Genomic DNA, 13,372 nt, shown 5'->3' on the forward strand with positions numbered 1-13,372 from the left:
GATTTCCCCACTATTCTCATTTCTCTGTTCTTGTTCTTTAGAAAACCCAATTATGCAATATCACCAATCTAACTCAAACCTTTCTGGTTTCTGTAGTGACAAAAATTACTTGGCATTGAAAACTCTGTTGGGTGAAATAATGAAATCTGATATTGTTCAATGTTATCGTTACTGTGATTGGCATTTCAGGGCAACTCGGCAGGCAAGGGGTTCTAGAGCCAGGTTTGCCTTCCCTCTCTCACCACAGCCAGAACTGATGTGAAGAAATTGAGAAGAGTAAGTTATGTTTCACAATAGCCTGGATGATACTTGGTTCTGCAGAGAGCAGTTTTAAAGAAGAAAGGGAGGCATTAACATTTGTTAGCTAACCATCAAGAGGAAAAAAATGATGAGGGGTTTGGCCAAGAATATGCTGCACTATTACACAGCGGATTGCATTTGCAACTTCCTACAGCTCAGGCCAGAAAAAGATACTTGGGAAGGTGACGCTCTGGATGTGCCAGAAGTGCCAGCTTCCACTAGCTATTTTTAACTGCAGGAATTGCATTAGAAAGGATGACTGCACACAGTTGGTCTTCCTTCCTCTTCATCCTTTCTGCAACTCAGATATTCCAGAGTGCTCACTACCATTACAACTGGCACTCCTAGTGTGCACTGGCAGCCCAGGATCTGCTCCAGCACAGGGTGAGCTACATAACAGGACTGAGCATCTTCCTGGAGAGACCCTGAGCTGGGCTCATCATAGTCAAGAGGAGGAGAGCAAATAAAAAAAGGGATGCAGCAAGTTTTGCTGTAATGACTTTGACTGGTGTTGCACTCCATGGTTAGCCCAAGAGAAGCAATAAAAGTAATTTCCTGCTCTGCTCTCAGCCTGCATAAATTATACCATTGTTTCATTTATTAAAGCATCCCAGAAGTGAAATGGCACAGAGATATTTCAGAACTCAGCCTCTCTAGACCTCATTCAAATGTATTCTCAGGTGCAGATGTTGGATGTGGTATCATTCCCACATTATCCCGCAGAGAAAACACTCGAGTTGCTACACATACACTGCCAGCATCCCTATCTTTCTATGTCCAGAAAAATAATCAACTGGGTTAATTTCCAAACTGGAATGTGTCTCAGTATGCCAGTGGTGGAGCCAAAGCACCTGCTCTCATAGCATGCTTCCATAAACTCCCTACAGCCTCTTCAAGAAGCATCCAATGCAAAGCAACTCCGCATTGCTATGTACTTTCTCCTTTATGTGGATATTTACAATGACATCCAGTTCTAAAAATGAAACAGCTGATAGCCTGACAAAAATTTTCCTCCAGTCCTATTTTTTTAAGATGAGCAAGTCATGGTTAAACAAGAGAAAATGGTTCACTTGCCACTGAAGAGCCAGTGTCTGCATATTTTGTTCCCTATCTACAAAACAGCATTCTGCATAGTACTTTCCTTCTGTTGAAAATAATGTAAGGTGCTTAGCAACTTTTTGTGTATGCATATGTGTATATGGAATAAAGCTGTAGGACACCATGGGACACAATGCCATGACTTGTTACTGATCATGCGTAGCAAAATCAAACAACTCTTGGTATCACTAAAGTAGTTTTACTAAGTTTTTTGTTGCCTTTCACACTACAATCTTAGAAGGGGCTTAAAAACTAAATATTGGCTTTAATCTTCTTTTTATAAAATGTCTTCATTAAGTACCCCTTGTAATTTAATGCAATTTGTGGCAAATGCTAATACTGCTTTGGGCCCACTTCTCCCTGTCAGCTGTATCTCTGTTAAATTATGCATTTCCATCTGGAAAGAAACTGTACAGGACTGTAGGCTCTCTTCCACTTAGAGTCAGGAATGGAAAGGGATTTAATTAGATGCTCCGTGGTTGAGAAAAGGACTAGAGCAAAGCCTGGGTGGTCCATGGAATCTTCCACTGGAAAACAAGACTGCAAATTGTTCTGTACAAGCCTGCTTCTGTTTGCTCATTTTGTTTACATTGTTTGTTCTTACAGATTAAAATAGACAGTTACTAGGCAGATAAACAGTGTTTCCTTCCACGACAATGTTGTCCAGAAGTTAAGAGAGAGGCATGGGACAATATATGCCTGTGCTTCATTTTTGGCTGCATCACTCCAACTCCCTATATAACTTGGAGAAGAACAATGTTAGCCTGTGCTTCAGTGCACCCAGTCACCAACATTTTTGTTCCACTTTTCCAATTTGTACAAGGGGGATAATATAGCTTTCTGCTCTCCAAGGGGAAAGAGGGTGCATCCAGCTCGCTCCACATTTTCTCAGTTGACTGCCAGTGCAGAGGGATGCCACTCTGCAATCCCTCTTGTCACTGGATACCTGTATTCCCTTAGGCCACTGACCAAGCCTTAACAGACTGAAGTGTCTTTAGAAGGCCTAAATCAGAAACAGAAACTCATGAGGAACTAAGCAAGTCCCATCTAGACTTTACTGTGAGTCAACTCACATGCAGTCATTTCAGTCATGTGCCCTTTCACAGTTCAGCTGAACTTCAAACATAATAGATGCAGCTTTATTTAGGCTTACAGTGCTGATCACTGATTGGAGGGCCTGGCAGATTAACTTATTCCTCATGGTTTTTCTGTTCCAAAATTCAATAGATTCCATATTTGTAAAAAAGGCAATCCAGAAGGCTAAGTCAGAAAGTGGGCTATGACTGGAACTAAACATATTTAATAACCTATTTGGGTTGCATGTTAAAGAAAGGAAGCTATTATGCTCTCGTTTTGTGGGATGTTAATGGGAACTCTGAGCATAATTACTCTGTGTTGGAGTGTCTGAATAAACTCCACTGATAAATAAGATGTTTGCCCAGTAGTAACTTCTCTTTCCTTGAAAATGAGAGGGAAGATGGGAAAAAGGGAAAAAAAAGAACTGAAAATGAAAAAAGAGAAAAAAAAAGAGAAAAGAAAACAAAAAAAAGAATAAAAAGGAAAAAGAAGAAAAAGAAAAAGAAAAAGAAAAAGAAAAAGAAAAAGAAAAAGAAAAAGAAAAAGAAAAAGAAAAAGAAATTATACATTTTAGGGTTAAGGAAAAAAAAGAAAATAGAAAACCACAAAAGTTTATTCCTTGCTACATCCTTGGGTAGGAAAAGGTTAAACAGTCAACATTTTTCTTTTCTTAGCAAGTTAGAGAACTGTACATCAGACACATTGTCTGCCAAATGCTTCATTTACTACCAGCTGCATTTTTACTTTGTTGAGAGATAACTGAAATAAAATCACTGTTCTTTGTGCAAACGGCATGCTAAATAATGCACGGCTACAAGATTATTAAATAGCAAAGGCATTTGATAATATTAGAGTCAACCACAAGTCCCACTTCTGCTGATGCACAGAATTTTGAGTAATTAGTCATTGCACAGAGTGTTGTATTTATATCCCCTTGAGCTTCAGACGTTAGGCCACAAAGTCAGGAGACAAAGAATTGCTGTTATTAGGAGGACTGTTTTGGATTTATTTATATTCTAAGGCTTTATTTCAGTGTCCACTTCACTCCTCTGGCTCAGGCTTCCTCCAAACCAGAAGATACAGCTAAGTCAGAGAATTTTAGTGTAAACCATATTTTTACAGACAAGACCTCTCAACTTCAAGCAGAAGCACTTCAATGAGTTTGCAAAGCCCCCAAAGAAGCACAACTGGCCTGAGGTTATATGAAAAGCCTGGGAAAAAGGCCTCCCAGGTTCTGTTCTGATCTCTAACAGACTTCTCATGGCTTATATGCAACACATTAATAGCAGCTCCAATTTATGGACAGATAAATTGGGATACAAAGAAGACACGTAACTCTTCCAAGGATTTACAGCAAGTCTTTTGCAGAGCCCTGGAACTCTTAATCAGTCCTTTGTTAAAATTGCTAAACCACACTGCCTTCTTTAGACCACAATTGCTGCACAGGCCTGAATACTGTGACATATCTAAAATTATACAGCTAAACACTTATATGAGGCTTTATTAAAATAAAGGTTGTGTAACATCTTCAGAGTTCAATACAAAGCTGTGCAGTGAGCAATTTACTGTTTAAAGACAGCCTTCATAATTCTCTCTCCTAATAGAAGAGACAGATCTAATAAATTGTATTAAAAAATCTGAGGGAAACAAGAAGATTCGAGCACAAAACATCTGATGACAATTCATATTGTAGCAATGAGCCTTTCTTTTGCAGAACTGACATGAAAAAATAATGGTAACATTTTTGATTATGACAAATAGTATGTATCATATCTCTGAGAATACTGCACAGAAAAGGACTATATAAAATAAATCATATGCTCATGTAAAATCTCAGGCAGAGTAGATTAAATGCTGAATTTTATCCTTTCTCCTAAATGACTTTCATGTTTACAAGCATAGCACTTCAACCTGTGAGCCTCTCTTAGCAGGTTGTGCAATCTCTTCATCCAAAAAGCACAACCAGACAGGGAAAATGCTGGTAATATAAGAAATTACATGGTAAATGTAGTGGTTGTGCAAAGTTAAACATTCTAGGTTCTCCATGATATTTAAAAGAGGGACTGTTGATTTCCTGTGATTACTAGGGGCACTGTTGTGAAAAGTGATTCCAAATTTTCATTAAAATATCGTGTGCTCAAGTGCATCCATTTGCCTTTCAAGAAAATACATCTATGCCTAAGCTAGAGATGCAGATGCCTGATCTCCTGGCTGTGAGCTTGCTAATGCAGGACTTTTTCCACACAACAGTGGTATGTGTAAACCTAGAGGTCAACTGATGAAGAGATCTTAAACAGAGCAACCATACTATGCATTTAGAAGACCAGATGAGTCAAAAAATTAGAAAGTCACACTAATTGGTGCAAGTATATGTTCGTCATCTTGATCCAAGCTGGGTTCTGGTGCAAACTGGAGGGTCTAAAAACTAACTCTAGATATCCCTCCTCTCCAAAGTGATCTTCCTGCAGTAACCTAGAAATGGAGGGCCAAAAGAGGGGCAGCCCCAGCTTACTCAGAGAGCCCCCCCATTTTCCACTAATGCCACTGCACAGGAGAGATTCTGCCAGCGCCAGCTCTCCGATTCAAGTCACGGACCCTAGACAGGACAGCCCACCTCCAGCTGCAAGGAGCAACCACAGAACCACAGAGCAAATCCCAGAACCAGAGGACACATTCCAGCCTGCCATTGCCACTGACCACCAGACTGCCCCACCTCCAGAGGAGGCCTGGCGTGGCTCTGAAGCCCAGACCCTGAGTAACCCGGAGCTCCAGACAGCCTGAATGCCCCTCTGAAGTTCCCCTGCGCATACTGAGCCTCAGGCAGGCCTCTGGCAGCACCTCAAGGACCTGACTTGGTTCCCAGCTATAACTTGAAGTGCTCAGCTCCATACTACCCCATAGTGCTTTTTTTCAAAATGGAAGGGAACTAATCTCACTGCTGGCCATATTCCAGTTTTGAGTAATTACATTCTTCTGACAAATTTTCCTTGGCAGTTTCAATAGAATATAATTAGTAAATGTAAATAGATGTAAATAGTGCTGTAAATTACACTTTGTGTGCTTGTCAGAAGCAGAGGGGGAGAGCAAGGGTGAAGGGGCAAAAAGAGCAGAGCTTCATTCTCCAGTATGGATGATGTTGCGGTCTTCTATCTCAAGAGACCATGCATGTCTCTGCCAAGACAGCTTGTTCAGGGCTACTGTAGCAGCAGATGTCAAAATCCAGGATCATCGTCTGGTTCATCACACGGTTCATCCCCTTCACCTCAAGTACAATTCTGTCATGATGGAGTTTGGTCATGTCCCAGCTGTTTGTGAGCAGCTGCTGTGCTCCACCTCAGCTGTGCTCCTGCTTCAGCAGCAAACTGCTTCAGAAACTTGCAACTGCAAAATGTCTGTGTATGATATTATTGTTTTCTGTGGAATGCTTATCAGATTTGTGAATGATTTGTGAAACCTTCTGCTACCAACAGAAGTGTCATATAAATGGAATTATATAATTATCCTTCACAGCTATTTTAATGTAGCTTCATGTACTAGTTTCACCTAGAGTAGAAATAGCTTCTTCCAAAAATAAAGTAAATGCACATATTCAACTTAATATAGTCAAGTAAATTTAAAAGCAACTATTTAAAGTAATGAAAATAGAATATAATGTATAGCTATATTAGTACTTTATTATGTGTCAAATGTCTCACGTACGTCAACTGTTTCAAATACAAATTGATATAGCTGGTGGCCTTAATCAGATCTTTCTGTCACAGAGAAAATTCGAGGATGATTTTTCATTAATTCACTCATTTTTCTGTTTATTCCAAATTTTCATACAGAAAGTAGACAGCAAGAACTAGTAAGGAAGAACTAGTAAAGAACTAGTAAAATGAAGGGAAAGTTAATTTTCTTAACAAAAGCTCATTGCACTATTTAGCTATAACAGGAGAAACAGATGTTTCAGCTTTACAATACCATGTCTTGCAAAACTTCCCTCTGAACGACTATTCGTGCTCTACATGTTTTGGACTGCGTATGGAGAGCTCTGCTAACAGTCATGAGAAGCATTGCATACATTACTAAAGCCCACACTAAGATAATTAGTGCTAAAAAAAAGAATCAACAAGCCTTTTTTCCCTCTTTATAGTATTGATTTAGTGTGGGTGAAAAACGCCAGATTTTCAATCTTAAAGATTCATGTTCCACCACAGAGTGGGAGATGGAGCCAGCTTTTCCCAATGTTCTGCCAATAAACACTTAGATTAACCACCTCAAGGGTAAGTGCTAGGCTCTACAGCCTATCAACCCTTAGTGTCTCTGATGAACCTGTGAACATGGAGAATGGGGAGCACACAAACTGGGACAAGAACTCAAATTCTTAATCATGTGGCTGTACCAACCCAAGCATTTTGTTGTTCAAAAAATCCTAAAATTGCTGTGCAGAACAGGAATTACCAGGGGTCAGTACTGAAGTTGCAGTGCTGCAGAGAGGACTCTGAGCAGTGGTAGCAGCCATGGAAAATTTCTACAGTGAAAGGGGACTTTGAAGCTAATTTTGTATCTTGCATGTGTATCTCCTAAATGGAAATCTCTGTTTTTTAATAAGGACTCTGTAGCCTTTTGCAAATTCTGTGATAGGGTACACATGTCATTTAGCTCTTTGTCTGGCAGTAACTTCACCTTCTACAGATCTAAACAATATCAATACAGATACAGGCATAAAACCCAATGTGATTGTGCCCAGTCCCTCGAGATGCTGAAGTCAGAGCAGTTTAAAGTAGCAACTTTTTTTTAGTATCAAATAGCAGGCTAAGAGCATACACCTGAACAACTCTGAATACCCTCTGGGTAGGTGGCTGCTTGGTAAGCCACCTTACAAGTTTGATCCTTCCCCTGGGGAAGGATCTACTGTGGGCATGCCTTGAAGAAAGTAACATGTCCTACTGGAATGTTTAATGCTTATTTTAATAACAGAGCAATCCAGGTTAGTTGAGGATGACATTATTTTGCTTAGTGTTTGTGAGGGCTGCTTTAAAACCACTTGCTTTCAGGCAAAGTGATAATCAGGCTAAGCACTGTAAGGCTTTTATAATGGAAGGCCAACACATTTTTTCATTCAGGCTGCAAGAATAAACCAAGCACAGCTGTTTTACTGAAAACAACCCACTGGTATTTAAGTAGATTAACAAAATTAACTGTGAAAATCCTCTGCTATGTGCAAGCCAATAACCTGTTGGCCACAAGGAGGCAGGACAAGGATTTAGGAAATTAAAAGAAACTGTTTTTATTTAAAATAATTTTTTTTTTTTAAAGAGGCACATTACATTCGTTCAGACATGAAACTCTGAACTGCTAGGCAACATAAAAAGCATTATTCATCCTCAGTGTGTGGTTTCAGTATTGCTGCTTTATTCCAAGAGCAGCAAATCTTTATCTTTAAGATATCAAACAATAGCTGATCTGGAAGCAATTTTCTTCTTTTGAAGAAGCAGATCACACATATTTCTTCAACATCACTTCTGTGTGATAGAGAAGAAGCTCTAACAGTAAGCTTTGACAGCAGCAGTGGATTTACCAACTCAGAGCAAGAAGCTCTACTGCCAGGTTGCTCCCAAGCTAATAAACCCTGCTTCTGGACAGCTTTGGGAGCTCTGGTTTTCACTTCCTTGGCACTTCTAATTCTAGGCTAACAGCAAGCGGAGGCAGTTTGGAGTCTGTAGTGTCCTACCAAGAACCTTATGCATGAACCAAGAACCTTAGTGATGTCTCCTTCCCCTAACTAAAAATTCAAGACATTCCAAAACCAGTACAAACCCAAGGTCAAACTTCTAAACGACAAAGCGGAAAAAGAGGAAAATAAAACCAAAGTACCTCTATTTTAGAGATATACAGAAAAAGATTATATTGACCAATGAAACAACGCCTTCCACAGTATCAGAATATCATAGTCCAAACCTATAAGCGATCTTTGCTGGAGATGAAGTGACTTTACTCTTAGCTCTGCTTCTGCATGTTTCTGACCTAGGTAATTTCAGCTCCCTCTGCCTCTGTTTCCTCATCCTTTAAGCAGTTGCCTTTCCTCAGTATGAGGTCCATGGATAAAAAACATGCTACAAGAACTAGTTGTTATTAATGCAATTCAGATATGGAACGTACCAGATGGTAAAATCTCCAGGATTTTAATGAACTATTGTAACAGAACATATGTAATATGACGTTATTATAACAGGCATTTAAATGTATAGTCAGTACATATAACGTGACCTGCTCTGCTCTCAGTAACTCCACTGGAATTATTTTGGATTTATGTCAGATAATACTAGGAACACAAAATAGCCCCATATGTGCTATGTGGTAAGGTTTTCATAGCAATGATATCTTAACTATTGCCTGTCCTGTTTTTCTCATCTGCTGGGGGTATTGTATTTTGTGGTTTCAACAGAGCATGTTTTCTGCACTTAGTTCTGAGCAGGAAGCAAAGAAGTATCCTAATGTCAAAGATTAAAATGCACCTGACCAAGTATCCCTTACCTAGCATCATAAAACAGTCTTCATGAAACAGGAAGAACTTTTGGGTTTTTCCACAATATTCTGCAAATATTATGTCTTTAGCAGCTTATGCTAGATTTGGTAAGTAATTCATGCTTTGTCAGAAGACTCAAACATTCAGTTTCAGACTGTGAGTAGTACCTCCATTCTCTCACAGTGTTTGAGTTCTAGACAAGATGAATTAAATGAAAGGGCAAAGGTGAAAAACAGGACTGCAGCTCAATCCAGTGGCATCACATACTACAGTTAGAGACAGGTACTCAGCAAAGGAGGAACATGAGGACACCTTTAGTATAATAGCTCTAGCTCATCTACAATACAGACTATAAAACTCAGGTGAATTGACATTTAATATATGAGACACTGGAAGCAAGATACCAATTTCACATCATAAATTAGCCTTTGTGCTAGTGCCCAAAGATTTGGCTGATTACTCACTGCTTTCCCCTAGTGCTTAAGCAGTCTTTTCCAAAGCAAGACAGTTAAACCACAAAAACGTACCGTAGTGTCCACAGCCCTGACCTTCCCAGCAGGAACGTGCTTTGGAATGGCTTCGTCTCCTGATATCATCATGCAGCCTTCTGCTCCAAGAGTAACAATTACGAGCTTACACCCTCTTCCTAACAGCATGCGTCCCACCTTTTCAGCATCTTCAAGGTTGCCAACTGGGATGCCCGTTAAAATTTCTGCCTGGAAAACAACCCACGCAAATGAAAATCATAATCTGACAGCATTCATTTTTGGACAACTGTTGCATTTGAAAACAGTATTTAGGATCTTTTAAAAATGTGTATTGTAGGATGATCATGAAACCACTTCCCACGCTGATATTCAGCTGTGTCTTGCTCCTTGCTTGAAATCAGTGTGTACTTCAGGCACAGCAGACTAACAGAGAGCAGCCTAGGCAGAGAGACACAGGAGGTGTGGGTTCTTTTCCAGCTTCTACAACTTACCTGCTATACAACCATTAGTAAAATCACATTTCTCCCACATGCCTCTGTTTATTCATCCATGAAATAGACACAGTGACACAGTCTCGGCAAAAGCATTTTGTGGTTTAATGTGAAAAAATGCTGCAAATCAACTTGGTCACTATTCTTGAGGGAAATTTATCACTAAGTAGGAACTTTTAAAATACCTTTTAAAATTCTCAATGTTCAGGTAACTAAAGGGACATCACAAAGGAAAATCTCTTTCAGGAAAAAAAAAATGCTCAACTTTGACCACTCTGTTCAGTTTAATATATATCTTTGGATGAGAATAGCTAAAATTTATCTGAAGCCACCTTTGGACAAAGGCCCATTAAAAAATTATTATATATTTGTGTTACAGCCATGTCCATGTCTCTGTCAACTGTGCTGGCTCTGTACAGTTAAATGCAGTTAAACTCTTCTTCTGACTGATGGTGAGCTTAAGTAAACTTCTCCCAGCTGGGTCTTAAAATTAATCTCTTCTAGTTCCACACAACTAAGAGCAAAACTACACCAAAATCTGCAATGGAGACTTCAGAATCAAACAACATTTTCACCACTTCACACATTTTCTTGATGGCATTGTATTGTCAAATGTAATGTGCTTTTTCTCTTCTTTTTGGAAGGGAAAAGATCAAGAATGAAACAGGAAGAAAAGGAAGAGAAATTATTTTCTCTGAAACAGCCTACCAGGCAGATCTCCTGCAAAATACTGTATGCCTTCAACTGTAAGTAAACAGACACATTACATTTTGCTGTCTTCACTAAATTTTGTCCTGCTTGCCTGAGAAAAGGGAAGCCTTACTGTAGCTCGCATTACAAGGCTGCTGCTGCATCTTAAAGAATGCAGTCAAGCATTTTCAGATACCTGCTTCATAGGCGAGCATAACTTCCACACTCCTAGGGCTTATTTTCAGCAGAAAACTTTCTTTGGAACCTATTCAGCAGCTACTCTCCTGACCTTCACTGCATGGGCAGCTCAGCTTCTTGGCGAACAGCTGCTGAGATATTTCAAACTACCTTCCTCTGCATGACGGAAGCTTGAATGCAGCGCTCGCAGCTCCCGGTGTAACAAACTGCAGCCTGCAGGGAGCGGAGCGGCAGCAGGAGCGGGCGGGCAGCCGGGGCAGGAGCCGCTGCAGCCGGCCCGGGCACGCCGCCCCCGGCCGTGAGTCAGCGCCGGCGCTCGCCACTGCCATTTCCTGAGTGTCAGCCCGTCCCAGGCCGGAGCAGCCGCCCCTGGGCTCCCGAGGGCCGCTTCATGCCAACACACTCCCCAGCCTTTATAGTGTCACTCGCAGAGCACTTAATCGCTTCAATTTTTAAACACACATGACTAAGTGCTGCAGTCCCTACTTAGACAAATGCAGGAATTATTTCAGCGCTGCTGATCTGGTCACTATCGAGGCAGAGCCTGGTGCGGCAGGACTCTGGTTGTTAAACTGGTGCACTGCAGGGGCAAGGCGTGGTCAACGGGTACACGCAACTTAAAATTACTTTTTTTAACCACACTGATCCCAGAGAAGAATATAGTAAGATCTAAATTATAAGAAGGCAACTAAATCTGTCCAATTTTCTCTTTGACATGCCACCATGCTGCTCAAACTTCTCTTGCAGTATCAAATATATCAAACATTTTTCAGTCTTTAAAAGGTTATTAAAGTATTTTTTAGGAAGAAATTCTTTTTCAAAAAGTATCTCACAAAACCTTTTGAATGTATCTTCTTACAAGGTTTCCAGGAAATCAATTCACTAATAATGGTTTTGGAGTAACTACAGATAGATGACATATAATATTAAAAAATATGATGTCGCCCTGATTTTTTAAGTTTTTCTAAGCCTTCTCCTGTTGACATTATTGTAGCGAACTTTCTCACACACTTTCTGTAAATAACTCATTGTTTTGCATTCTTTTATGGAGGAGGAGAACTTTGATGGACTGTTGGTTTGTCCAGTGTCATTGGAGAGGTGGCACTGTCACCCTCCAATCCACTGTCACTTTTGGAAAACTACAAATGTTAGAGTCAGAAAATAAACTTCCCTTTTCTCTTCACCTTGAGAACAGCAGTGTGAGCTTGTGTTCTTTCATGTCCTATAGTGACAATATATGTACACTCAAGTGTCTAAAGAGTCCGAGTGTCTTCATGAATTTTAATATCTCTGGAGCAGGAATTATGTATTCCTGTATTCAGAACACCTGGTGCCCTGTGCTACAAGAATAAAAATAATTTAACACAAATCCTTGAATGAAACAGGCAAACTGAATTTTCAGAGTACTTTATGAGGGGCAATAATTCCAAACATTCTACCTCTGTGGCAAAGTCTCCAGAAGGAACGTGTATTTGGTTTTGGTAGAGTAACAGAAAATCTAATATTGCTTTATTTACCTGATATTTATACTTCTATAAGCTCATGGGCAAGGTAAATGAAGTATTTAAATATAATAATTCTTCTTAATGAAATGCTCAACCTATACGCTTAGCATTATGACACTACTCCTCTTTGTGCTTCCCATGTCCCAAATCAACAGGATTTTTTGTTTGAGTAGTGAAAGAATTGTTTTGGGACAGATATTTGTAGAAATCTTTCTTTTAATCTTTACACTGCTTATACCAATAAACAAAATTATTTTGAACAGAGTCTGTATAAAAGTAGATCTTTGGCTGCTTCAAACCATTATCATCTAACTCATCTACAGCAGGATGGTACAACTAAAAAACACTGGAACAAGCTGGAAGAACCATAAAAGCAGCAGAAGCCAGACAGATTCTGTGCCAATGATTAGAAATTGCAGTAAATGTCAACTGATGTTAAATACTGTGGTGAGTTTTTAAGTTCCTCCCTTCAGTAGAATCTTATTTAAAAAACAAACTGTGGTACAATTGAGGGAAATAACTAATGGTTATGTAAAGAAAAAAATTAAATAACAATAGTAAAAGCCCAATGTGGACATTTGCCATCATACTGTACAAAAGAGCAGTAAATGAAGAATTTTATTTTTCTGCAGCTAGTCTCATAAAACTACTCAGTTAAATGGACTTATTAAAGCAAGATGGCATTCCATACAACTGCTGTCAGAATAAACCTATGATGGATATTACATAATCAAGCTACATACTATTTTCAAAATGTTGATTGCAAGACTGGTAGAAAAAATTAACTAAAACTTTTCATTTCATAGATAGGAAGGTTCTTGGTCACAGTCTTTAGTAATCTTAGTTAAGTCTCTGTTTCTCTTTAGACTGTGGAGTCTAGTCCTGGTAAGCTGACACAAACCAGAAGTGCTACATAAAAGAAAATGGCCCTGCTTTTTCCTTGCGCCTCCTGTCCAAATGTCCTTCTCTCATGTGCCAGGACTGCCATTGGTGTGGCCTGGAAACAAACTAAGA

At 39.5% G+C, this 13,372-nt stretch overlaps 1 protein-coding gene across 1 annotated transcript in view; it reads right to left on the reverse strand.

Moving 5' to 3' along the window:
• The window catches only part of RBKS (ribokinase), a 72,159-nt gene that overhangs the window by 11,668 nt on the left and 47,119 nt on the right, over positions 1 to 13,372 (reverse strand). The window contains exon 7 of the mRNA XM_084202253.1: positions 9,514 to 9,702. Within this exon, the coding sequence (XP_084058379.1) occupies positions 9,514 to 9,702 (189 nt within the window). The remainder of the gene's footprint in view (positions 1 to 9,513; positions 9,703 to 13,372) is intronic.

This window comes from Fringilla coelebs (genome assembly GCF_963513975.1).
Source record: "Fringilla coelebs genome assembly, chromosome: 3".
NCBI classification, from domain to species: Eukaryota; Metazoa; Chordata; class Aves; order Passeriformes; family Fringillidae; genus Fringilla; species Fringilla coelebs.